Raw genomic sequence first — 26,858 nt, forward strand, 5'->3', positions numbered from 1 at the left:
AAAATCCCACCTTAAACAATGAGTTTAAACACGTGGGCCAAGTTGAGATATAAAACAATGAGGAGAAAAAAAGGAAATGGTTTCAAGTTGTGGGACTGACTGTCTTTGTTCCTCCAGTATAGGCATCAACTTCAGGTGGCAGCCATTCCACTACGTCCTCACCCTGCCCTCTAATCCTTCTGCTTCTCCAGCACTGTTGCTTCCTTTAATGCCTCCCTAAATCCCAGATTTCTGGAGCATTATTTTATATTGCCAAGTGTTTATGCATCTCATTTACTCCGATAACACTCCTGCAAAGTGCCTTGCCTATTTCTACAACATTAAGGCTGCAATATGAATGTAAGTTACTGCTGTTGTTGGTAAAATGACTGTCAAAATGCGGGCCGTGCTGTTTGTAAATAAGAATTGTATGCTCTCTTATTCCTGGTCGGAAGTACTCAAGGGATTTATTTTGACTTTGGCTTACATTGGTTCATAGTACTGGAGGTCAACTTTATCTACCAGCTTAGCAGTTCAACTTTATCTACCAGCTTAGCAGTTCAATTGGTTGTATTACATAAAATGGCTCCTCCCAAGAAAATGCTCGGATTTAGATGTCTGTCTTAATTTTTGTTACGTTGCCCTGACCTGACTTTACTGCTTTTCGATGAAAGCTTACTTCGTATAGAATGAACAGGCCTTTCAGCTCATTATGTCCAGGCTGCCCTTGAATACCATCAGCTCTAATCCCACGTACTGCGGCTTGACTTGTAGCTTTCTGTGCCTTGGCAATTCTTAAACGTACCAGAGTCCCTGGCTCCGCATCCTCCTCAACAAGTGCGTTCCAGATTTCAGCCATCCTCAGAATCCCTGTAAACATACTGGTGTTCTGACTGTGATCAAAGTCACCACAGAGGCTGGTGATATAGACAGATTTATTCAGCACAGCAAGTAGGCATCATTGGAGGCACTCTCAGGAGAGGCTCCCTGACCCAATATTACTTGACATTTTTATATGCTAAAGATCAAAGTTAACAGCGGGATAATTCTAGAGTTACGAAGTATCCACAATGCTTCCTTTAAATTGCATATAATTTTCAAGCACCCAGGTCTTCACACCAATAGTCCAGGCACCCTAGACTGAATGTTAATCACCACTGTCTCTGAGCTGCATTCATGCATATGCCAACATCTCAGGTCAATGGGGTGTTTCTTGGTTTGCAATCGATCCCAGTCTGCAGCTCCAAGAACACCATACTTCTGAGCTCTATTTTGAACTCAGTCTACAATCCACACACAGGTCTGAGGACTGTTGCTGTTAAAATTAATGTTTGTTATATTCCATAACTCCAGAGTACACCCTAACAACTGAATCTCTGTAAGCCAATGCCCTTTTGTTTTAGACCTTTCTGCTGCAGAGGAAAAGGGTATACCTATCTGCTTTATGTTCCATGCTTTTCCTTGGTGCTGCTTTACAGGTCATCAGATAGATTGTCTTGTTAATCTTTAAGTGATTGATGTAGCTGTTTCCAGACACATTATCCATCACCTCACTTTGCCATAGCGCATTTGCAATTAGCTCTCCTGCATCCATTAACAATTAATTGCCTCTTTGATGGAATCTCTTTTACACCAGTGTCCCTCAGCTAGGATCTGAAAGGAACATCGGAATTTCAGGGAGATCGAGGGTGGATCAGGATTGCAAGAATAGAGCAAATCTCTCAGCCCCTAGAACAAGTTGAGGCAGTGGCACAGGGGAGATGGGCTTAGGGTGAAAGTTAGAGAGAGAACACAACAGAATCAGGGAACGAACTTCAGATATCTGAATAAAGTCATCACATCATCTCAAAAGATTTGTATAATTTGTTCAGACCAAACTGAAAGATAAAATAGAGGAAGAAAACATGAGAAAATGAGGAATCTGACTGGTGTTGCTAAGGTCCTACTCTGGGATCTAGAGTTTCCAGAAGGAAAATTAGCTTCCGTCTCTAAAGCTTGCCTGTCGGCGTGTTTGGTACAAATAACTTCACTGCCTGTAGACTTGACCACCATAACTCATATCCCCAACTCCAGTCCAATCCAATCACTCATCACCCCAGAACTGACTGATCCACATGCCCAGGATTTTAAAACTCCCAGGTGTTCCAGAGGCTTTCCAGTCCTGATGAAGAGTCATGGTCCGAAGCATCAAATGTTTGTTCTTTTCTACAGATGCTGCCTGGCCTGCTGAGTTCCTCCTGTGTGTATTTGCTTGTATTTCCAGCATCTGCAGATTTTCTCTTGTTTTTAAAATTCCCCTCTTTGTTTCCAAATCCCTACCAAGATTAGATTGGATTAGATTCAACTTAATTGTCATTGTGCCGAGTACAGATACAAAGCCAATGAAATGCAGTTAGCATCTGACCAGAAATGCAAAGAATAGTGTTATTTACAAAATAACTGTGAATAAAAAGTAAGTGCTACAGCCCACAAATATGAAAGTACTGAGACAGTACAATATAGGTGCAGTACTGCTTAGCGCTGTGATGAGAGGTTCAGCAGGGTCACAGCCTCAGGGAAGAAACTCTTCCTGTGCCTGCTGGTGCAGGAGCGGAGGCTCCTGTTGCGCGTACCAGATGGGAGGAGAGTAAAAAGTCCATGGGTAGGGTGAGATACATCCTTGATAATGCTTTTCGCCCTGCCCAGGCAGCGTTTATGGTAGATGTTCTCAATGGTGGGCAATTGGATGCCGATAATCCGCTGGGCAGTTTTCACCACATGCTGGAGTGCTTTGCGGTCCGATATGGGACAATTGCCATACCACACTGAGATGCAGTTGGTGAGTATGCTCTCAACATGAGACATAGAACACTGCAGCACAGGAATAGGCTCTCAGCCCAAGATATGTGCCAAACTAAGTTGGCTGGGCATCCTGGTCAGCATGGACCCAATGGGCTGAAGGGCCTGTTTGCAAGATGTGGAGAGACATCAAGGTACAAGCTTTTACATGAAAGCCAAGTCTGCAGACAAAATTGGTGAACACAGCTCATCTTCTGTCCCATCTTTTTCATGTCTTTGCAATAGGTTAATACTGAGTTGCATTTGAAGTCAGGTAATCTTCTCCAGCCTTGGAAATTGAGGTTTTTACTTCTCTGGCCTCTTGCCCACCCTGTGCTGCACCTAACTGGAGTAGTTATCATAGGGTATTTTCCATATTGCTCGGCATTGTGGGAGAGTTTGCTGTCCATGGTCTTGTAAGCACATCATGCCCAATGTTACCAATCTAGTTGCCTGTGTATCTATTTGTAAGCAAAGTATGTTTGATTATCTGTTTCTTTGCCAGGTTCTTCAGGGGTGTGGTAACCTCAAATCTGTGGCCAGACGTTCAGTGGAAGATGATGGAAGAAAACGTGGGAAGCCGTATGGAACTGAGGAGAAGCCGGTTGGATCAGTCAGTCTGCCAATGGATAGACTGGTGAGTACTGGTAACTCCCAGTTTCAAGGATCACATTCATGCAAGATGTTGCCAATGAACCTCGGCGACATCCTGCAGAATGATGACAAAACTTCTAAATATACCTCTTTTGAATTACTCTCACTGCAATCTGCAGCACGTAATTTCCCTTTAAGCAATGTACTTTTGAACTGGCTTAATGAACTACAGATTTCATGATCTTCTGTGGACTTGGCAGACTTAACTCTCAAACTACCAGGTTCATCACCATGGTGAGGGTTGGTGGTGGGGGGTGGTCTCCAAGCCCGCCTGAAACACAGTGGAGTATGACCCCTTTTACCCAGCATCTTGTTAGTAAATGCGCGGTCACTGGAGAACAAGATTGCTGTACTGGAGGGAAATGGGGAATTGTTGTGTTCTTTCTTTTACCGAGACATGGGCATGTCAAATTTGGTGATTAGACCTGAAGGCTTCTCAATACACAAGACAGACCAAACTGCTGATTCAAAAAAGGCAAAAGGTGGGACTGTGTGTTTCATGATAAACTCTCTGTGGTGCTCCGAAGTGGCATTTTTGTTTTACTAATGCTCTCCCAAACTGGAACACCTAATGATCAAGTGCCAGCCATCCTATTTACCAGGAAGAGTTCTCTTCCATGAGTCTGACCACCGTTTACATACCACCAACAGCCGACTCTAATCAGGCACTTGAGATACTGCATGCTGCCATCAACAAATGAGAAACAGCCCATTCCAATGCATTTCAGATCAGTCAGAGACTTCAATAAGGCTTGTTTTAAGAAATCTCTGCCTAATTCCCATCAGCATATGACCTGTTGCATCAGAGGTCCCAACACACCAGATCACTGCTATACTACAATCAGGAATGCCTACCATTTCATTCCAGACCACATTTTGGGAAATCTGATCACTTGGCTGACCTTCTCCTACCTGCGTACAGGCAGAAGCTAAAGAGCAAAGTTTCAGTGATAAGGACAATAAAGACTGGTTGTGAGAGGCAGACGAGCAATGATGGGATTGATTTGAGTTGGTGGACTCGGCCTTGTTCAAGGACTCAACAGAGGATCTGAATGAATACACAATGGTTGTCACAGACTTTATAAAAACAGTCGAAGACGAGTGTGACCCCACAAAATCTTTCAGGGTCTCCCCCATCTAGATGCCCTGGATGAACCACGAGTTGCGCAAACTGCTAAGGACCAGATCAGAGATGTTCAGGTCCAGCAGACAAGTAAGGTACGGATCTATGGAAACCCATCTCATGGGCAAAGTGGCAATCCCAGACTAAACTTGGATCAGTGAAGAATGCTCGACAGCAGTGACAGGGCTTGAATACTATCACCTCTTACAAAGTTAAATCAAGTGACATAGGTGACAACAAGCCTTTGCTCGCAGGTGAGCTCAATGCCTTCTATGCTCGCTTTAACCAACAAAACATTGAGCCTCAGGACTCACACCGCCAGGTTTAGGAACAGTTATTACCCCTCAACCATCAGGTTCTTGAACCAGAGGGGATAACTTCACTCAGTTTCACTTGCCCCATCACTAATCTCTTCCCACAACCTATGAACTCACTTTCAAGGACTCTTTATCTCATGTTTTCAATATTTATTGCATATTTATTTTTTTTTGTATTTGCACAATTAGTTGTCTTTTGCACATTGGGTGTCCACCCTGTTGGGTGTAGTCTTTCACTGATTCTGTTTTGGTTCTTGGATTTTTTGAGCATGCCCACTGGAAATGAACCTCAGGGTTGTATATGGTGACATATATGTACTTTGATAATAAATTTGCTTTGAACTTTGATGAATATTGCTATTGCTGATGGGTAGCAGCATTGTAGAAGCCAATTGTACACACTCACTTTCCTTCAGGAGCCATTCGATCACGAGTGTAGATTATTAGTGAGTGCTTTTCTCAGCACTTCACCAGCACTAGTAGTGCCGCCTCGCCTGGTCATAGAATTATACATCATGGGATCAGGCCCTTCTGCCCATCTGCTGTGTACTTTCCAAGATTCACATCTCAGCTGATCCTATTTGCCTGCATTTGGCCCATATCCCTCCAGATCTTCTCTCACTCTGTATTAGCCCAAGTACCCTTTTAAATGTTTTTTGAGATACACCGCCGATTCAGCCACAGCGCCTAACAATCCCCTGATTTAATCCTAGCCTATTCATGGGGTAATTTACAATGAACAATTAACCTACCGACTGGTATATCTTTGGACTGTGGGAGGAAACCAGAGCATTGGGAGGAAACCCATGCAGTCATGGGGAGAACATACAAACTTCTTACAGGCAGTAGCAGGAATTGAACCCTGTACAGTAAAGTGTTGTGCTAAGCACGATGCTACCATGCCGCATGTAATTGTACCTGCCTCAACCAGTTCCATATTCAGGTCATACTCTGAGTGAAAACTTTGGCCTTCAGGTTCCTATTAAATCTACCCCCTCTCACCTTCAGCTGATATCCAGTAGTGTCTTAATTCCCACTGTGACATTTCATCTGATTTATGTCCCTTATAATTTTATAATCTTCTGTAAGATTCACATTCTCATTTTCCTTCATTCATAAAATCATAGTCGTATAGCATTACAGCACAGAAACAGGCCCTTTGGCCCATCTAGTCCAGGTGGACCTATTATTCTGCCTTGTCCCATTGGCCTGCACCCAGACCATAGCCATCCATATCCCTCCCACCCATGTAGTTATCCAAACTTCCCTTAAACATTGAAACTGAATCTGCATCCACTACTTCTGCTGGCTGCTTGTTCCACACTCTCACTGCCTGATTGAGGAAGGAAGTTCCCCCGCATATTCCTTGAATTCTAAAGAATAAAGTTCTAGCAAACACAACTCAGTCCGCCAAGTCCTGGCAAAATATTTGGAATTCTATTCTGCACCATGGTCTGAAGGGTTAAGTACTGAACTGCACAGTGTATTTAATATCACAGTTCACTTTCACCCATCATTAGAGCAGTGGTGAGAGATGCGGTGTTACAGTACAGTGTTCTGAGGCACCTTCACTCTAAAGCCACGCAACATAACTTATTGCAAAGGTATGAAAAATATAGATCAGCAGAGTCCACCAGGTATGCCATGTTGTGAACAAGCAGCATTGCATCCGATAAATCCTCTCACACCTCAAGTACTCCTTGGATCAAAGTCAAATTTCAGTATACTGTTGTATGCACAAGTACCGTGGAGACCTTACTTGCAGCAATGCCACAAGTATGTAGCATGATACACAGTCCGCCAGTCTCAGGGGGCATCCAGAGAGCCAGTGGGCACTGCAAGCTCGTTCTCCAGAGACACCCTGGCACAAGTACATCCTTGGAAGAGGGGAAAACAGCCAACTGGAGCAGAACTGCTGCCAGGTCCAAAATCAGACCAGTGAGAAGGTTTCTCCAACCAATGCGTTGAAGAGACTATGCAAACTTAGGGTTTGAAACTCACGGTGGTGGGGACTCTGCTTGAGGTACCATAACGACTGGCATCTTTCCAGGTTACTGAAGTAAAGATGAAGCTGCGGGACATCAGAGAGTTGTGGGTCACCTTGCCGAGCATCCTGTGCAGCGAGAAGGTGACTGCAGGCTTGACCAATGAGGACAGGTGCTGGAATGGACAGAGCAGAGGGAGGTAAGATATTCTTCATGGAGTTTTAACAGGAAAAACCTGTCTCCGCCTCTGACCACTGTAAAATGCATCACTTAGTTTGTAGCATTGGATGTTTACCTTAATTTAACTAGATATGGGAAAGAATTGAAGGAGCATTTCGTGGTTATGTTTCCCTACTCATCTTGTAACATTTGAAGGCATTCTGGTAGACAGTCAGGCAGCAGGGAAACATGTTATTCAGCCACCAGGTCTGTAAAGAGCATCGAACACCCAATTACATTAAACTCATTTTACCCTCCCCACAATCCCAACTCTCCCTAGATACTATCAACACACCAAGGGCAATTCACAGTGGCCAACCTGCGAATCTCTGGGATGTGGGAGAAATCAGGAGTACCTGGAAGAGACCCATGTGGTGACAATGACAGCTTGCCAACCCTACTCAGACAGCTTCGGAGGCCAGGCTTGAACCCGGAACACTGGAAGATCTCTCAGCATGGCCATGGGAGAGCCACAAGATGCAGAAAGAAGCTGGATAACAGTAGAATGAGCAGATATGCTGGAGAGAGCAAAACCATTGAATGTCGTGAGGCAAATGTCAACAATTCCTTAAAAATTCAGTTAGCTCCTGATATTAGTATTAATGCAAAATGTCAACACAGTAGTACTGACCCAAAGGTACTCTTTCATGCCTTAGGTATGTCTTAGTATAGACCAGGTCTTCATTTACAAAACTATATCACTATTTAGAGAGACCTGAATATCTTTGCTCTTAAATTCCAGAGAGTTATTATGCAGGTACAGGGATCTAATGGGAATGTAAATGACGCAGACAGAGAAACATAAACAAAGAAACCGTCTCCTCAGTCCTCTAAAGCTAAACCAACCACCCATGTACAATAATTCTACATTAACTCCCATGTTTTATTCTCTCTGCATTCAATGCTATTCTTGAAAGCCCTCATGAATGAATGATATTGCAATGGTTTGCCATTGAAAAATTTGAATCTCTCTTTTAGGCAGAGATGCATCGTGTTGTTGTTGCACCACTAAGCTTGCTATTTCCCTTGACGTCCTTTTGGCCTCCAATGCATTGTTCAGACTTTATCGTCTGAAACACAAGTGTCACCATACAGCAAATTACTGTCCTCAGAAGTACCTTGTGCTATTGGATATGGCATAGGTTCAGAGTGCCTCCACAGTGCAGGCTGAGAGTGAACACCCTGAACAATCCCTTGGAGTCTGAACTCGTGGCTCATAGACATTTGAGGAACAACTTTGACACCCAGGGCATTTTAACACATATTTGGGATATGAGAGGAAATTGGTGCATCTGGAGCAATCCAACATGGTCACAGGGAGAACATGCAAACTCTGCACAGAAAGTATCCTTGGTCACGATTATACCAAAGTCTCTGGAACCAGAAGACCGTGAATCCACCAGCTGCACTCCAGATGTAGGAAAGGCCAATTTCATTGATACAGGGCCAAAGGCAACCTCAGTGGGGTGGTGGGGGTGTGGGAACAGGTTGACTTTTGATCTTTTTGCCAACAGAATGATGTGATTTTATTCATGGATAGGAAACGAAGACCTCAATAGACAGAGTTCTGGGGTGGAGGACTATCCTTGTGCAGACAACACCCATGATGCCAAGATTTTAGAATAATGGAAAATGATCTCGTTGACATGTATAAGATTCCTCAGGGATTTGACAGCATTATTTCTTAATTAATGATTCAAGAACATGAGGATTACAGGTTTAGGATAATCCTGAATGCACTGCGATGGAGAGACGTCCTATACTCAGAACTTTTGAGCCTTTGGACATCTTAGCCTAAGAATTATGGGTGCTCACTCGTTCAGTTTCTTCAAGGCAAGACTGATGAGTTTTTGACTGCCAAATGAATGAAGAGGCCTGGGAGTGGTGTGGAATGGCAGAGAGATCCATGTATAATCTATCAAATGGTCTTTCCAGTTGGTGGAATAAATAAGCTGATCCCGCTGTGTTCTGCAAGCTTAAGATGAAAGTGGCCACATATTCACCAAATTCCTGCCTCACTTCACAGTTTTGAGACTTCGTTGTGCCAGCTGTGAGCCTTGAGATCAGAAGCAGACCATTCCATGTAGTAGGTCACAGCAGGTGTGGACTTCAGCTTCATCTCCCTGCCTTTGCTCCATTCCAATCAAAGCACCGAATCCTCCCCTAAGTGACCCTCAGGGGCTGTGCATCTTGGCCAGAGTTTGATACTCTCAAGTTCTGGAAAAGTAATTCCCAGTTGAGGTAGAGTCTTAAATGGCAGATATAGGCTTTTAGTGGGGTTGAGAATCAATACTGTAATCAATCAGCATTTAAGTTGTTTTTGCTTTTATGCTTGGGCTGCAAAAACTGGGCAGCAAAAGCTGTTCTGCACTTGTTGTCTGACTAAATCAATGGCCCTTGAGGGAGGATTGAGGCAATTAGCATCGAAGAAGTACAAATGTTCAGTAGTTTCAGAGGACTTTATAGGCTATCATGGAGTACTTAGCAAATGGAAACCTGACACTGAATTTCCAAGGCAGATTGCTGGACAATGTGAGCCTATAGGGAGTCTCTCCTGTAGATTCGGGGATGCTTGGGCAATGTTATTTTTAACGTAGACTTAGCAATGTTAGCTTGGGGTAATTTTGTTCAGAAGTTCGAGTACGGTCTAACGGTGCGCTAGATGGATGCAGCAAAAGGGTGTGAGTGACATCTCATTCAGTGACCCTACCTATCCTCAGGCAGGTTCAGCTCAGAACTAAAGTACTGTTGACCTGAAACATTGACTCTGTTTCTCACTCCACTGATGCTGCCTGGCCTGCTGAGTACTCCTGGCATTTCTGGGCAGAAGACACAAAAGCCAGAAAGCATATGCCAACAGCTCAAGAACAGTTTCAGTCCTGCATTTATAAGACTTTTGAATGGTCCCCTAGTATAAGAACATGGATTCTTGACCTCATTATGACCTTGCACCTTATTGTCTACATACACTGCACTTGCTTCATAACTGTATCACTTTATTTAGTGTTACGTTATTGTTTTACCTTGCGCTTCACAATACACTATAGTAATGGACTGATCCGCATGTTCAGTATGCGGGACAAGTTGTTCACTGTACCTTGGTACATGTGACAATAATGAACAAACTTACCAATTTACAGGTTTTTATTCAGGTTGGAGCCAGGTCAGCGAGGAGCACTGAGATCTGCTTTTCAATTGCATGGCATATCAAATATTTCATTATGCAATTTGTTTTTGAAGCAATCACTTTGGATAGAATGTTTCATTGTATTATTCCCTAGGTGCGAAAGACAGCCTTTGTCCCTGACAGGACAAGTTTGAACATGATCTCCAGAAAGAAATGATTCTTTTGATGATGTGTCTTTCTTCTCTTTCTGGTATTTCTAATATTTACACCACCACTAATCATGTACAAGAGGTATATCTTCATTCTCCCACTTCCCAGTGAAGGAAATTCATCCCTTTGTAAAGGGAAATTTAAAAAAAACTGCAGATGCTGGAATTCTGAAGTAAAATAAAGATGCTGAAACACTCAGTAAGTCAGACAACATGTATGGAAAGAGAAAATAGCGTCAACATTTCAGGTTGAGTACCTTCAGCAGAGAATAGTCATTGTATGCATTATTAGATTTTTGGGGTCTGCTTTACTTAACTAATTAGATTTGATTGTGAGGACATGCAGTCCCCTTTTACTGTCATTTAGTAATGCATGCATTAAGAAATGATACAATTTGCTTCAACTCACTTTCCCTGAAGCTGCCATTTGTGGACCGCCAGCTCTTTGGTCTTAACTGGGTTGTTTGCTTGTTTTGGGATTTATTTCTATCCCATTGATATCAGACTTTTGGTTGAACCTAAAAGTTGAACACCGGTCATTCTCCCTTCTTCCCTCTCCTGTCTGGCAGAAAATCACGGACCACCAGACTCAGGGACAGCTTCTATCCCACTGTTATTAGACTCTTGAACTGTCCTCTCATATGCTAAAAGATGACCTCTTGATCTCCCAATCTTCTTTGTCGTGGCCTTTCCTCTTTATCTTTCTACCAGCACTGCACTTTGGTACTTTGGTACTAGCTTGATGTTCTTGGGTATTATGGAATGATCTGTCTGAATGTCTTCCTCTAAAGCTTTTCACTGCATCCCAGTACACATTGACACCAAAAAAGTGATACCGGTATTCCCTTTCCTATCCTCCCCTGGCAGACAGCCAAGAGCCTGTCCCGTCAGGCAAGGTGCCCCTGCCTTCCATACAGTAGTTGGAGCAGTCCTTTCAAATGGTGTTAAAATTCATTGATTAATGAGTTTACATTTGAAGTGAACATGGCAGTGTAAGCAAGAGTAGGTTCCCACTGTGTGAGTTAGTAATGATAGATATAGATCTTCACCCTATCATTTCTTGAAACATTTTTCTTCATCAGGAGTAAGTGAGGAGTCTTGTTACTTACAACTGCAAAGCATAGGATTGCAGCGTTACAAGACGACCGGCCCAATTCTCCTCGGACAGTCAAAACAGTTCAGAGTTCATAAAGTCATAGAGCACAGAAACAGGCCCATCAGCCCTCCAAGTTCACACCAACCATCAAGGACCCATCCCTTTTTACTTCTCCTGTGTCCCCATCAACTCCTCCTAATTTTACCACGCACCAATTTGCCAGGGCCGTTTACAGCAGCCAATTAGTCTACCAACCAGCATATTTTCAGGTTGGGGAGACATCCACACAGTCACAGAGGAAACATGCAGGTTCCACACAAACGATTGAACCTGGATCACTGGAGCTGAGAGTAGAGACTCTACCAGCTGTGCAGCCCTTTCATGTGACGTCTGTCTTGTACTGGATGGTTATCCCACATTCTGAGGTCCATGAGTAGGCCTAGTACCAAAAAAGATGGGTGCCCCTGTTCATTGTCCCTCTCAGGTGAATTTAGACGTATAAAGGAAAAAAAAACAGCCTTTTGAAAGGCTCATGGCATTCCCAACGAGGAATAGGGTGATGTTTCATGGATGAATCCATCTCAAGATGCACAACACCCTTCAGGGTTATTCAAATACACAACACTGACTTCATTAGGGAATAATAAATAGACTTTCTAAATCAGCTTAACTGAGGCCATTTTTTTTCTCATTGAACATTACCTTGAGAAATTACCCAAAGGAGTATTGCAGCTTTAAGTAATAGGAAGATGTTTTATTTCTTTTTACAACATATAATGGAAATTTATCATTGGAGTAGATTTCTAAATAAAAATCAAGCATTGGCAGGCTGGAAGAGGACTCAGAGCTATTAAGTGAAATATTTGATTACACAATCTACATATATTTCAACTCTGGTGCTATTTATCATTCCTGAAATTTAGTTCCCCACCGTGAACTTCAACATGCATAACATGCATTATTCTGCTGTGCACAGCACCCAATCACATACATACACTGCACCCTGGCCGCAATTATGTGACTAGTTAATGAGACAATGTGAACACCAAGTGCAGCAGTGCAGGTGCAGAGCTATTGTGGATTTGTGTGTGCAATTAATTTAATGTGTGTGTGTGTGTGTGTGTGTGTTTACAGATGTGCGGTGTACAAAATGTACTGCACTTACTTGCCCAGACTACACCCACAGCTTCTTTGTTACCTGCGATTCATCTTGCCAGCAAGGTGCAAGGGCGTACCACCACCCGCAGGTTCCCCTCCCAGTTTTGGTCAGGTCCAAATTCTGAAACTCCGTGCAGAATGACTGCAGTGGTTCAAGAAGATGGCTCACTCCTACCTTTTGCAAGGGCAAATCGGCTGGGCAATAGATGCTAGATGTTCAGTGAAGGGAAGTGTGTGTGTGTGTGTGTGTGTGTGTGAGAGAGAGAGAGAGAGAGAGAGAGAGGACAGAGCATATACATGTGCAAATGCTAACATGAGGTAACTTTATTTCATTGCTCTGTGTTTGATGCCCACTGGCAATGTCTCTGGAGTTGGTGAAGCAAAACTTTGTGGGGGCACTGTTCCTGTCCGCTTGGTGCCCAGTAGTCGCAGAGCTAAGAACTCGCTCCCTGCTGTGTGCTGAGTTGGCTGAGAAGAGAGTCACATTTTCTGAGACTGGATGGGAACAGGGAAATGACCAGGATTTCTGCTCCCATCTGATTGTGAAGGTGTTGGCCATTTGACCCTGTAGGGCATCACAGATAAAAGTAGTCCTTCTGCTACCCAGTGTCTGATTGGCACTTTGCATCGGCGTTACTCATTATTGACCCTTATTGACTCTTTCCTATCCTATCCTAAGCAAGGGGAAGTTAATACCAGTTGTAGTGTCCATACCAATTCCATTGATGTGACAAGACAGAAGGGATGAATTAAACAGCTCCTGCCTTTCTGTGGCTCATTGCATGTCTGGGCATTATTTAACAAGGAAACCATTTACCCACAAGGTATATTTTATCTTAAGTGTCCCTTTAATGCCTGAAAAAAAGGACAGGAGTGTTCTGGGAGACGGTGGATGATATGATCCAAGCAAGTATTTCAAAACATCAATATTGAACAGACAGGGCTGGCTGTCCCACACTGTCATATTGCAAAATTATTACCCCTCCGTGGACTCGGAAAACAGTCAACATAATCAAAGACAACTCTCATCAGTCAGTAGATACAAAAACCTGAAAGCACATACCACCAGGTTCAAGCACAGCTTCTATCCTGCTGTCTTGTACAGTAAAATGGATTCTTGATCTCATAATTTACCTCTTCATGGTGTTATCTGCCTGCATTTTCTCTGCAATGATGACACTAGATTCTCTGTTCTGTTATTGCTCCTCCCTGGCACTATCTCGATGTACTGATGAAATCATCTGTATGGATGACATGCAGAACCAAGTGTTTTACTCTTATCTCAATCCATGTAATAATAAAGTAATTTACCTCTTCCCCTCACCACACGAAATAAATTGTGGGAAATATAGGGATGGGGACAGAGACGATTCAGCCCATTGAATCCATGCTGGCTGCAATTGGAGCTACTTGAAATACTCCTGTTTCCCATTACTGTGGAGTCCTCTGTCATGGCCTCACCCTCACCTGAGTACATTTTATAAGTGCTGATAGTTCGCTTCCATTGTCCTTAGAGGCAATAAGTTCCCTCTCCCTCCCCTCTTCTTCTATTCCCCACTCTGGCCTCTTATCCCTTCTCACCTGCCTCTCACTTCCCCCCCAGTCCCCTCCTCCTTCCCTTTCTCCTATGGTCTACCCTCCTCTCCGATCAGATTCCTTCTTCTCCAGCTCTTGACCTTTTCCACCCACCTGGTTTCACCTATTACCTTCCAGCTAGCCTCCTTCTCCTCACCTCCACCTCCCCCCCACCTTTTTATTCTGGCATCTTCCCCCTTCTCAGTCCTGAAGTAAGATCTCGGCCCAAAATGTCGACTGTTTATTCATTTTTATAGATACTGCCTGACCTGCTGAGTTCCTCCAGTATTTTATGCGTGTTGCAATAAATTTCAGACTCCACAATTCTTTTGGGTGAGAGTATGTTTACCAATACTAATTTCTCTGTGACAGTGCCTATTCAAGCAGGTTTGTATCCATACAGGATTAACGCCTAACAACTCTGATCGCACACGACAGGTACCTCCCAGAGGTCATGGCAGATGGACTGGCCAATCAGATTAATAACCCAGAGGTGGAGGTTGACATCACGAAACCAGACATGACTATTCGCCAGCAGATCATGCAGTTGCGGATAATGACCAATCGTCTGCGGAATGCCTACAATGGCAACGATGTGGACTTCCAGGATACCAGTGAGTACCCCAACCCGCTGTAACTTTACTGATGTTTGATCCTGATGCTTGCATTGACACGAAACATTGTTACCCGTTTTTAATGCAAAAGTTGTGCACACAAAAGCCTTCATTCTCCCATTTCCAAATCCGAAACAAGAACAGAAAATGCTGGAAAAAAGCAGCAAGTCAGGCAGCATCTGTGGAGAGAAAAATTGTCCATGTTTCGGGTCTACACCACTGTTCTGATCATTGGTCCTGAACGTGAAATGTTGACTTACTTCTCCTTTCACAGATGCTCCTTGACCTGCTGAGTTTTTTTCAGTATTTTGTTATTGTTCCTGACTTGTTGCATATTTCTCCCAGTGGTAGTTGTGGCCTTTTGATCCAGTTATCTGTTAATGCATCTTCTGTTGATTATCTTCTGATAGGGTGGTGGCACGCCCAGCTGCTGTGGCCACTTGGGGTCCAATCAAAGGAATATCTGTTCATATCGTAAGTCTTTTTTACAATCACAAGTCACTGCTGGATACTAAAAACATGGAGCACTGCAGGACTTTCCCATCAGCGAGTCGCTTGATAGCGATGGAGATGGACTTGTTGTGTACCATTCTGCCAAGAGGGTGCGCGATTCAACAGAGCGAATGATTATCTTGGACGTTTTTAATTGGGATCACAAGACCCTGATGGACATTGGTAATGTAGAATCCTGCAAGTCCATTCATTGGTGAGGCCAATGCTGGGGGAGCTGCATGGCCTTGGTTGTGGCGAGGACTAGGCCTCGGCCACAGGGTCGCTTTGGGTGCAGCTGCCCAAGTCGGTCTGCTGGGTTGGGGGCTGGCTCCTCCCATCAGTTCCCCCCCAGTGTACGCTTGGTGCTGCCTCTGGTGTGCGCTCGGTGCTGCTCTCCAGTGTTTGCTCAGTGGAAGACCAAGCAGGATCAGGACAATCTATAATCAGCAACTCAGGGATTTAGAACATAGAACATAGAATAGTACAGCGCAGTGCAGGCCCTTCAGCCCACAATGTTGTGCCGACCCTCAAACCCTGCCTCCCATATAAACCCCCATCTTAAATTCCTCCATATACCTGTCTAGTAGTCTCTTAAACTTCACTAGTAAGGAAATATTGTAGGCTTGTGTGTGGAAGAAATAAAGGGGAAATTTTGTATATTCTAAATAAAGAGGTTAATGAAACATTACAAGCCATATTACTATTTATTGTGATCTTAAATTATATTGAAGCCTCCACTGAGGATGATTTGGAAGTTTTTGTCAACACCGTCAAACCTTGAGCTATATTTTTTGTTACACTATATTTTTCTGAAATCATAACCTTCTGTGCTATTTTTCAGTGTGTTGTGTGCTATTGGTAATGAGTTTTGCACTTTGGCCCCAGAGGAATTCTGTTTTGTTTGGCTATACTCATGTACAGTTGAATGATAATTCAACCTGAACGTGAACTTGAAACTTGTTAATGACATTGATATCACAGGGTAACGAACTGGGTATTATTGCAACAGAACATGCCCAGTCCTATTTCCCTCAACAGAAAACAGGAACAAAGCTATCCTTCCCTCTTGATTTTTATCTCTCCTCCTTCATTCCTCCCACTTCCCATTTTGTAGCCCCTATACCCCATTCCCTGTTTGCCCTCATCTACGTGGCAGCCACACAGTTAACCAGTGGATATAGGGTGAATGAAATGCTAGTTGCAAGCTCAGGCTCTGCCTCAGGGGTTCCCAATCTGGGGTCCATGGACTCCGCAGTTAATGGTAGGGGTCCATGGCATAAAAAGTACTGGGGATGCCCACCTAGCTCCTGTCTGTGAATGCTGAAGTTGGCTTCTAGTGTTTCTAACTGGGAGAAAACTACAATCGTGGTTTCTTTAAAGCAAGGATATGGTGTTTTTTTTTAGTGACACCCAATTCAGTACTTTGGCAAAATGTGGCACAATTTTAACTTACCACATGTAGCCAAGGTCATCTTTCTGGGCTAAAGAAGTTTATCCAGTTGCTTGATCTTTCTCAAGCTCCAGGTGTTTGTCTTCCTTCTTCAATCTTCTCTTTCCTTTTGCTCTCCCCACTGCCCTTGCTCATTTGGTTCATTTCCTCTCTCCTGTTCTTCCCCATTCTCCTCTTTTCTTCCCTTCTCCATTCTCTTCTTTTCTTCCCTTCCCCATTCTCTTCTTTCTTTCTGTCTTTATTTCATTCTCTACTTCACTCTCTCATGTGCTTTTGATTACATTTTCTCCCCCTTCTGTTTCAAGTGCACTTTTGACATTTCAGGGTTCTTTTCTGAACTTTAGTATAAATAATGTATGATTATTATGAATCTTTCATTCTGATCCATACCCTCAGTAGGAAAACAACGTATAAGTGGAATTCATAGAATTTTGTTATTTTCATAGTTGAACATCCAGAAAGGTAAAACTCCAATAATCTGGCATGTTTGGTGTGCCAGACTAGCAAATTTAAGGTTATTGGATATTATTCTTAATTTACACATCAACAAAATTTGAGTCACGTTTTTTCGTAGATGTTATGTAGTATTTCAATAACCTTTCCAGTGATCCTTGTAGGTTTAAAGGGAGCATGGGAAAGGAACCCGTCATGAGTTTGAAGGGAGTATGAGTTTCAAGAGAGCACAGGAAATGGGGGACTAGTCTGTTGAAGCAAGCACAGGACCAGGGCCCTCATTAGTTTGAAGAGAGGGACATGATTTGTTAAAGGATTTAGATGGAAGCAGTACAGAGTGATCCAGCAGAAGGCAACTAAAGAAGCCATGGGGGTGGGGGGGGAGGGGGGGAGCAATGAAAATTGAAGGTCAGCTAGCCAACAATAACAAAGAGCATACCGGGTGATTTTTCAGATATAGAAAAGAGTAAAAGAGTGTTGGGAAATGATGTTGGAGAGGTAGTAACAGGGAACAAGGAAATGACGGACGACTGAATAAGTATTTTGTATGTGTCTTCACCAGCAGTATGCCGGAAGTTTGAGAGTGGCAGGGACCAGGAGTGTGTGAAGTTGCCATTACTAGGGAGAAGGTGCTTGGGAAACTGAAAGGTCTGAAGGTAGATTAGTCACCTGGGCCAGATGGACTACACCCCAGTGTTCTGAAAAAGACTGTGGAGACATTAGTGATTATCTTTCAAGAATTTCTTGATTCTGGGATGGTTCCAGAGGGCTGGAAGATTGAAAATGTCACTCCACTCTTCAGGAAGAGAGGGAGGTAGAAGAAAGGAAATTATAGATCAGTTAGTCTAAACTCAGTGGCTGGGAAGATGTTTGAGTCGATTGTTAAGGATGAGGTTTCGGGGTACTTGGAGGCCAAATCACCAAGGCTTCCTTCAGGGAACATCTTGTCTGACAAATCTGTTGGAATGCTAATAAGCAGGATAGACAAAGGAGAATTGGTGGATATTGTCTGCTGGGATTTTTAGAAGGACTTTGACTAGATGCCGCACATGAGGCTGCTTAAAAAGATAAGAACCCATGGTATTACAGGAAAGATACTAGCATGGATAGAGCATTGGCTGATTGGCAGGAGGCAAAGAGTGGGAATAAAGGGAGCCGTTTCTGATAGGCTACCAGTGACTGATGGTGTTCCACAGGGGTCGATATTGGGACTGCTTCTTTTTACATTTATGTCAATTATTTGGATGACAGAATTGATGGCTTTGTGGCCAGGTTTGCAGAGGTGGAGGGACAGGTAGTATTGGGGAAACAGGGAGACTGCAAAAGCATTTAGACAGAAAAGGACAATGGACAACAAAGTGGCAAATGGAATACATGGCCATGCTCAAGATAGAAAGAATAAAAGCATAGATTATTTTCTAAATAGAAAGAAAATTCAAAAATCTGAGGTGCAAAGGGACTCACGAGTCCTCATGCAGGATTCTGTAAAGGTGGTGAGAGAGGCAAATGCAATGTTAGCATTCATTATCAGAAGACCCAAATATAAAAGAAAGGATGTAATGCTGAGGCTTTACAAGGCACTGACGAGGCCTCACTTGGAAGATTGTGAGCAATTTTCAGCTCCGTATTTAAGAAAGTATATGCTGATATTGGTGAGGTTCAAAGGAGTTTCAGGAGAATGAAAGTCATTGTATGAGGAGTAATTGAGGGGCTGGGCCTTTACTCGCTGAAATTTAGAAGAATGAGGGGGGATCTAATTGAAACCTATCAAATGTTGAAAGACCTAGATAGAGAGGATGTGGGAGAGGATGTCTCCTATGGTGAGGAGGGCACATCCTCAGAGTAGAAGGACATCCATTTAAAATGGAGATGAGGAGGAATTCCTTTAGCCAGAGTGTGGTGAACCTGTGGTACTTGTTGCCACAGGCAGCTGTGGAGGCCAGATAATTGGATGTATTTAAGGCAGAGATTGATAGATTCTTGATTAGTCAGGGCATGAAAGTTTATGAGGAGAAAGCGGGAGAATGGGGTTGAGAGGGAAATGGATCAGCCATGATGAAGTGCCAGAGCAGACTCGATGGGCCGAATGGCTTAATTCTGTTCCTATGTCTCATGGTCTTACGATCAAGATAATGAACCATCAGAATTTTATCCTATAACTATATTGTCCTACCGTTGCAAGAAGGTGAACTCCAATAGTTTAATTAATGGTTTGAGTATTACAGAGAATGCGTAAGCAAATTACTAAGAGCAAAGAACATAAAGCATCGAAAGAGAATCAGAGAGCACAGAATTAAAGGAATAAAAATAGAATATATATCTTAAACCACCACCTCCGCAAGATGATAATGCAAAACTTCATTTCAGAATACAATCAGCTCTATTTCAGAAATAAATCTGAGATTTCTTCTAAAGCCCTGCTGTTGATGTCTGGTTTTGCTAGCTGGGATATATTGGGTACGTCAGCACATCCTTCCTACAAACAGGTGACGTCTATTCAAAGTTCAAAGTAAATCTATTATCAAAGTACTTCTATGTCACCATATATAATCGTGAGATTGATTTTCTTGCGGGCATGGTCAATAAATCTATAGAATAACAAATATAACAGAATCAATGACAGATCGCCCAAACTAGGGTGTTCAACCAGTGTGCAGAACACAACTAACTGCAAATACAACAGAAAAAAAAACAATAAAATAAATAAATAAGCAATAAATATTGAGAACTGAGATGAGGAGTCTTTGAAAGTGAGTCCATTGGTTATGGGAACATTTCAGTGATGGGGCAAGTGAAGTCACGTGAGGTGAAGGGTAAAGCCCTCCCAACCATTGAGCACATCGACATAAACATTGCCGTAGAAAAGCAGCATCCATCATCAAAGACCCTCACCCAGGCCATGCTCTTTTCTCACTTCTGCTTCAGGTAGAAGGTACAAGAGCTTCAGGACTCGCACCACCAGGTTTCTGAACAATTACTGTCCCTCAACCATGAGGCTCTTGGGAAAAGAAGTAGATAACAGCACTCATTTAAGGACTCTCTTATCTTGTTAGTTGATGCTCATTATTTATTGATATCTGAATTTGCATAGCTTGTTGTCCATTACAGTTACTGTTCTATAGATTTGCTCAGTACACCACAGAAAAAGAAACTCAGGGTTATATGAGGTGACATGTATGTACTCTGATAACAAATTTTACTTTGAACTTTGAAATTGAGTGAAGTTATCCCTTTGGTTCAAGACCCTGATGGTTGAAGGGTAGTAAGGCGTTCCCCGTAATGGATATCCACTACATTTTGCTGAATTTTCTGTTCAAGGGCATTGGTGTTTCCATACCAGGCTGTGATGTAGCCAGTCAGTACACTCTCCACTACACATCTATAGAAGTTGATCAAAGTTTTAGGTGTCATGCCGAGTCTCCACAGACTCCTGTGAAGTAGAGGCACTGTCATACTTTCTTCGTAGTTGCCCTTATGGACTGGGCCCAGGAAGGGCCCTCCGAAATAGTTACACCGAGGCAGTTAACGTTCCTACCTTTCTCCATCTCTGATCCTCCAATGAGGACTGGCTCATGGACCTCAGGTCCCTCCTCCTGAAGTCTATCAGCAGCTCCTTGGTCTTGCTGACATAGAGTAAGAGATGGTTGTCATGGCACCACTCAGCCAGATTTTCAGTCTTCAGCCTTAATATGACAGTGGTGTCATCAGCAGTCTTGAATATGGCATTGGAGCTGTGCTTAGCCTCACAGTCGTAAGTATAAAGTGAGTAGAACAGGGGACTAAGCACACAGCCTTGTGGTGCACCTTTACTGATGGAGATCGTGGAGGAGATGTTGTTGCCAATCCAAATTGACTAGGGTCTGCAAGTGATGAAATCCAGGATCCAATTGTACAAGGAGGTATTGAGGCCAAGGTCTTGGAACTTATTGATTAGTTTTGAGGGGATGGAAGTTTTGAATCCTGAGCTGTAGTCGATAAAGAGCATCCTGATGTATGTATCTTTGCTGTCCAGATGGTCCAGGGTGAGTGAAGAGTCAATGAAATGGTATCTGTTGTGGACCTATTGCTCCAGTAGGCAAGTTGGAGCAGATCCAAGTCTCTTCTCAGGCAGGAGTTGATGTGTTACATCACCCACCTCTCAAAACCCTTCATCACAGTGGATGTAAGTGATGCTGGGTGATGCTCATTGAGGCAGGCCACCATGCTCTTCGTGGGAACTGGCGTAATTGCAGTCTGCATGAAGCAGGCGGGTACCTCAGACTGCCATAGCAAGAGGTTAAAGATCTCAGTGAACATTTCTGCCAGTTGATCAGCACAGGTCTGTAGTAGTTAGCCAGGTATTCTGTCTGGGCCGGATGCTTTTCGTGGGTTCACCACCCAAAGGCTGCTCGCACATCAGACTGAAACCACAGAACATCGGGGGATGTGGGAGTTCATGATAGTTTCTCCATGTTTTGATGGTCAGAGTGAGCTCATCTGGAAGTGAAGCCCTGCTGTTGCATGTTTCACTTGATTTAGTACTCAAGCCCTGCCTCAACTGTCGAACATTCTTCGTTGATTCAAGTCTGGTCCGAACTGTCACTTCGCCTATGAGATGGCTTTCTGGAGATTGTATCAGGACCTCTTGTAACCATTTTTGTCACCAGAGTTGAATGCCTCTGATCTGCCTCTCAGCAGATTGCAGATCTCATGATTCATCAAGGCCTTCTGATTGGAGAACAAACACTCTGAATGATTTTGCAGACACATTTGTCTACAGCTATTTTAATAAAGTCCATTATAGCCATTGGTATGACAATAAATAACATGATTACAGCTTCCCTATTTTACATCCCTTCCACTTCCCTATTGTTTGTCTCCTTCCCTATATTAAATCCCTGTACTTTGAAAGCAAGTTTCACTTTGAGATTGTTTAAGATATAGATTTTTTACATATTCATTTAGTGTGGTGCTCTCTGATTCCCTTTTGTTACTTTGTTCATCGTTCTTCATAATTTCCTTACGCATGCTTTGTACTATTCAGGCCATGAATAAAACATTATTAACTTTTTTTGTAGCTGTATGATAATATAGAAAAACTTTGAAAACATTATTGAGCTCACTGGGGCCTTGCTTCCTGCTGTTTCACCATCCTATCTGGAGTTCTGCTGCTGTTGGAAATAAAAATAGAACTGCAGATGGTGGAAATCTAAAACAAAACTCAAAAAGCTGAAAATATTCAACAGGTCCGGCTCTTTCTGAGGGAACAGAATAGAGTCAACATTTCAACAGATCCCTGTTCCTCCTCCCACTGGTGCAGCCTGAACTACTGAGTATTTTTGGCATTTTCTGCTTTTGTTTCACTGCTGCCATTGTTTGGGACTCAGAACATACAGTGAAGAGGAGATGCAAGGCTCTGCCCTGTTATACCTCCTCGCTGATATAATAGAAGAGCTGGAAGAATTCAGGCAGTCAAGAAGCATCCATGGAAAGGAAATCCAGTTTAAATGTTGGAGTGAGTCATCCTTCCTCAGAACTGGAGGAGAGTGGAGGGTGTCACTTTTCAAGGGTTGTGCAATAGAGAGGTGTAGGACAGTAGACTATGCTCAGTGGCCACTTTATTAGCTGTTAGACCTGCACCAGGATTAGAGAAATGGGTTTTTAAATATTACCAGGTCCATATGTTTGTGTTCAAAAAGCAGTGATTTTTGTCACTGATAGTTGGCAAGAAATAAGCGGTAAGACAATTTAGAACTGTTTTGCTCATCACTGTTTTAAGCATTCAGGTTTGGAGATGTCAGAACCTGCCAGGAAGTGAATTAATTTCACTACTTTAAATTTACTAGAACTCAGTTTCCTGCACTTCCTTTGAACTCACCATGGTCCTGGTTCCCATGCTCCCTTTAAATCCTCTAAATTTCAGAATAATATAATCGATAGTGTTCTGCAGTATTAATACTATTTTCATTCAAAAATCCAGCAATTTTCCCAGTTGGCATCACTGTAAGATACTGGAGTTTTGCAAATCAGTCCTCATACCAAGCCACAATCCATGGTCATCATCGCTTATTAAACATCACCTCACCCTTATCATTTTGTCCAAATGCTCCGAAACTTGAGAACGGTCCCCATAAGAAATTTGAGGCTTAACCAGGAGGCATGGTTCATGATGGGTTCCAGGGTATGAATGTGGGGCGCGAAGTTTTGAACAGAATCTGGCAAAGAGTATATTGGAATAGTTAATTCCAGAGAGTATAACTTTGTGGGGTTTTCCTATGCTATCTGTATAGAACTTGCACATTCTCCCTGTGACCCCATGGGTTTTCTTTATTTTCTGCAGTTTATTCCCAAATTCTAAGAAGTTTGGGGTGATTGGTTAATTGGTCACTACAAATTGCCCACAGTGTGTAGGTGAGTGGTGGAATCTGTGGGGAGCTGGTGAGAATATGGGGAGATTAATAATGGGTTTAATTCAGGATAAGTGTAAATGGGAGTTTGGCGGTCAGCATGGACGCAGTGGGCTGAAGGGCCTGTTTCCACAGCCTGTGATTCTAAAGTATTACCGAGGCCCCCTTCACTGTCATCATTTTCTTGCCCATAGGTGACGACAGCAGCGGATCTGGAAGTGGCGATGGCTGTTCAGAAAATAGTTGTGGTCGGAGAAGGTCCTTCAACATGGCGACGAGGTCCCCCGTTGTCTATGCCATCCCGAAACAGAGCGGGAAAACCAAAGGCAGTAACGGGAGCGAGGCACTGCGACACTCGGCCGGCTTCCTCTACGTGTTATCTTTGGTCATCACCCTGCAGTATTTCTGTCGGTAGAATCGTTCCTGGGGGCATAAGAGAGGGTGAGAGAGAGAGAAAGAGAGAGAGACTGAGGCAAAATCTTTGCCAATAACGGACAAGAGTTTTGTTTAACTTTGCAACATAAATAATAATCTTTTGGCTATTTGTAAGTACTGGCAGTGCTGGAGGTGAATAAACCTTTGAAACTTTGAACGCCTTGGGGAGGGGAGTTTCCTCTGAGCAGTTTGAAGAGGTTCCAGTACTCTTCAAGCCTGACTTTTCTCTAGCTTTGCAGCATACAGTTGCTTTGATCACCTGTCAACACAATGCAACACACACATGGGCTCCCACTGGGAAGCCGTGTTTTCCAAGTATCGAGAGACAAGGTGAAAATATCCTAATTATGACACTGAACTTCTTTACTTGAAGATAAACATCCCAACAAAGTATATCTGATACATTGACTGTATGAGCATTCACAGGGGTGTCATGTCGGGTTAGAACCCTATAATTACAAGTAAATTGCATCAGTCTAGATCACCAGGAGCACTTTTCCTGGTATTTTTCCCCCCAACAACACGGCCATTCATTTCTTTTTAGTAATAGTATATGGAGCAACGGTATAAATGTTTGTGAGCTGTGAAAGAAAAATGGTTGTTGATAATTCCCAAAGGGTCAGGAATGACTGACACTACTTGTGTAGTTTTTAACACTGTCAAGTTGGTAGAGAATGCATTGTTAAGTGTGGGATCGTTACTGGCTGGGCATTGGGGAGGTTCTGTTCACTGGGAGTTAAACAGATCAGTCATCTACAGGAACCTGCGCATGCAAATGACTTGCGATGGGCTTTCTTATAATGGAAAGGGTTAACAGTATGATAGAATAGGAAGAGAAGGCGTTTTTTTTAAAAGAAAAAAAGTAATAGAAGCACACACACACAACAGGCCCAAGTGCAAAATGACATAATGGCAGCTATTTAAAATTTAGAATCTTCCCAGGAAACTATATAAGAAGTTCCTGTGCTTTCTGGTTTTCAGAAGGGATGAGGCCAATAAGTGGGTGTGAGCTTGGTGGGGAGGGGGAAGGGTGGCACAACAGAATGGTTCTTAGAATTGGTCCTGCCTTTGTACATTGTTCACTATGTGGTAGAAGTGTTTGTAGCGTTGTTGTGTTTTAAAGTATGGCTGTCACTTTGAGCCTAAAAGGCAGTGGCTAGGGGAAAAAAAGTCTTGTAATCTGAGCTGGGATGGTGGGAAATGTTGGGCAGGAGAGAGTTGCCACTATTGCAAAGAATAAATAAAGGAAAACAAATTGAACTGAATATAATCAGAATATCTTATTGAATTGTTGGGTAGCTACAAAAGGATGGTGTCTGTGGCCCAGATGAAACCATGCAGCTTTCTATTCATCCCAAGAATTCACTTACTCCTTAACATTGTTTATAGGTTGTGCTGCTTTTCAGGGGAGAAAAATGAAGTGCAAATGACACACTGAAAAACAAAGTACAAGGTTACACAATAAATGCATGTTATCTTCCAACTTATTTATATACATCCTAAGAATTTTGTTTTAGGTTGTCAGATTCCTGCTTTAAACACTCACTTCCTTAAAAATGTTCCAAGTTTTGCAGTTGCCTGTTATTATTTGAGACAGGTAGGTGTTTCCCATGAAGGTGATTTAATGTGCCAAGAGCGAGCCTAGTTACAGCCTCAGCTCTGTGTACAGTTTGCCCTGATCACAACCAATAGGTAACTGCATATCAACGCCCATTAAACAAACCCTGGTTTTGAGAAAATAATGTTTGGCTGAGTTGTAAATGTCACAAGATTATTTTCCACAATTATTCTTTATGGCACATCGACACAGCAGAAAGCACCAGGAGGAACCTCAAAGGTGTAAAAGGGTAAAATGAAATCAGGTATGTTTGCAGCTTAAAATAGAGTCTGTCTGTCAGGATTCTGACAGGTTTATAAAGATTCCTGTTTCCAAACTCTGCAGAAACCATGCAGCTCTGTTCACTCCATTTAATTTATCAAGAGCTTGTTTGCTGGTTTATCTCCTTCACTATAACCTTGCAGTTGAGGATTTAAATCCCCATCCCTTTTAGACTGTTACAACCTGGTTCCTGTTTTTATATCAGTTCCTATTTTACTTACGTACTGCCATTATTCTAGCTGGTGATTGTGACTCTTTCAAAAGTATATATTTTAATAAATTTTTGCACTGTCTTAACTTTCAGTTATGAAATAAAATGTGATTAGAAGTCAAACTCGTTTTAATTTTAAAGGACCTGGAAAAGTTGGGGTGACTGTCTTCTTGGTGCATCATATATCATCCTTCCATTCACCCCGTCCCTCCTGCTTTACTCTGTGGTTCCTCGCTGAACCAAAGTTCCTGTTATTTGCTGCTATTCTCTGAATGTGTTTAACTCGTCTGCTCTGTACAATGTGGAAAACTTACTGGAAAATACATTATTATTAATGTATAACCTCTACGTTTGCTCATGCTGCCCCCTCTATGTGCCTGTCTTCTATTTTTACTTTGTCTCACTCTTTACATCTTTTGCAGTCATCCTCCTCAATTGTCTTTCTATTGCATGCATTCTCTCCGAGTTCTCTTGTTCCCATCCTCTCAGTGATTTTCTCTCTAACATCCTTCGACAGCAGTTAGCCTCTCCTGTAAAGCAAGAGACACAGCTCACGTGAGATTGAATCTCTTCAAAATCTTCGTATGAATTGTTTAGGATCTTTTGTAATTTTGTGCCTGTCAATTCCTATAAACCTTTTAAGTTAAAAAAAATGGGATCTTTTCATTATAACGGTGGG

General features: G+C 42.7%; 1 protein-coding gene across 2 annotated transcripts in view; it reads left to right on the forward strand.

Moving 5' to 3' along the window:
• LOC134345455 (glypican-1-like) overlaps positions 1–26,302 on the forward strand; it is a 210,816-nt gene extending 184,514 nt beyond the window's left edge. For both annotated transcript variants that reach the window (XM_063046143.1, XM_063046145.1), the window contains exons 6-9: positions 3,302–3,433; positions 6,941–7,074; positions 14,698–14,873; positions 23,849–26,302. In XM_063046143.1, coding sequence (XP_062902213.1) covers positions 3,302–3,433; positions 6,941–7,074; positions 14,698–14,873; positions 23,849–24,069 — 663 coding nt within the window. In that variant the 3' untranslated portion in view covers positions 24,070–26,302. The remainder of the gene's footprint in view (positions 1–3,301; positions 3,434–6,940; positions 7,075–14,697; positions 14,874–23,848) is intronic.
• Positions 26,303–26,858: the final 556 nt, after the last annotated feature.

This window comes from Mobula hypostoma, chromosome 4 (genome assembly GCF_963921235.1).
Source record: "Mobula hypostoma chromosome 4, sMobHyp1.1, whole genome shotgun sequence".
In the NCBI taxonomy this organism is placed as follows: domain Eukaryota; kingdom Metazoa; phylum Chordata; class Chondrichthyes; order Myliobatiformes; family Myliobatidae; genus Mobula; species Mobula hypostoma.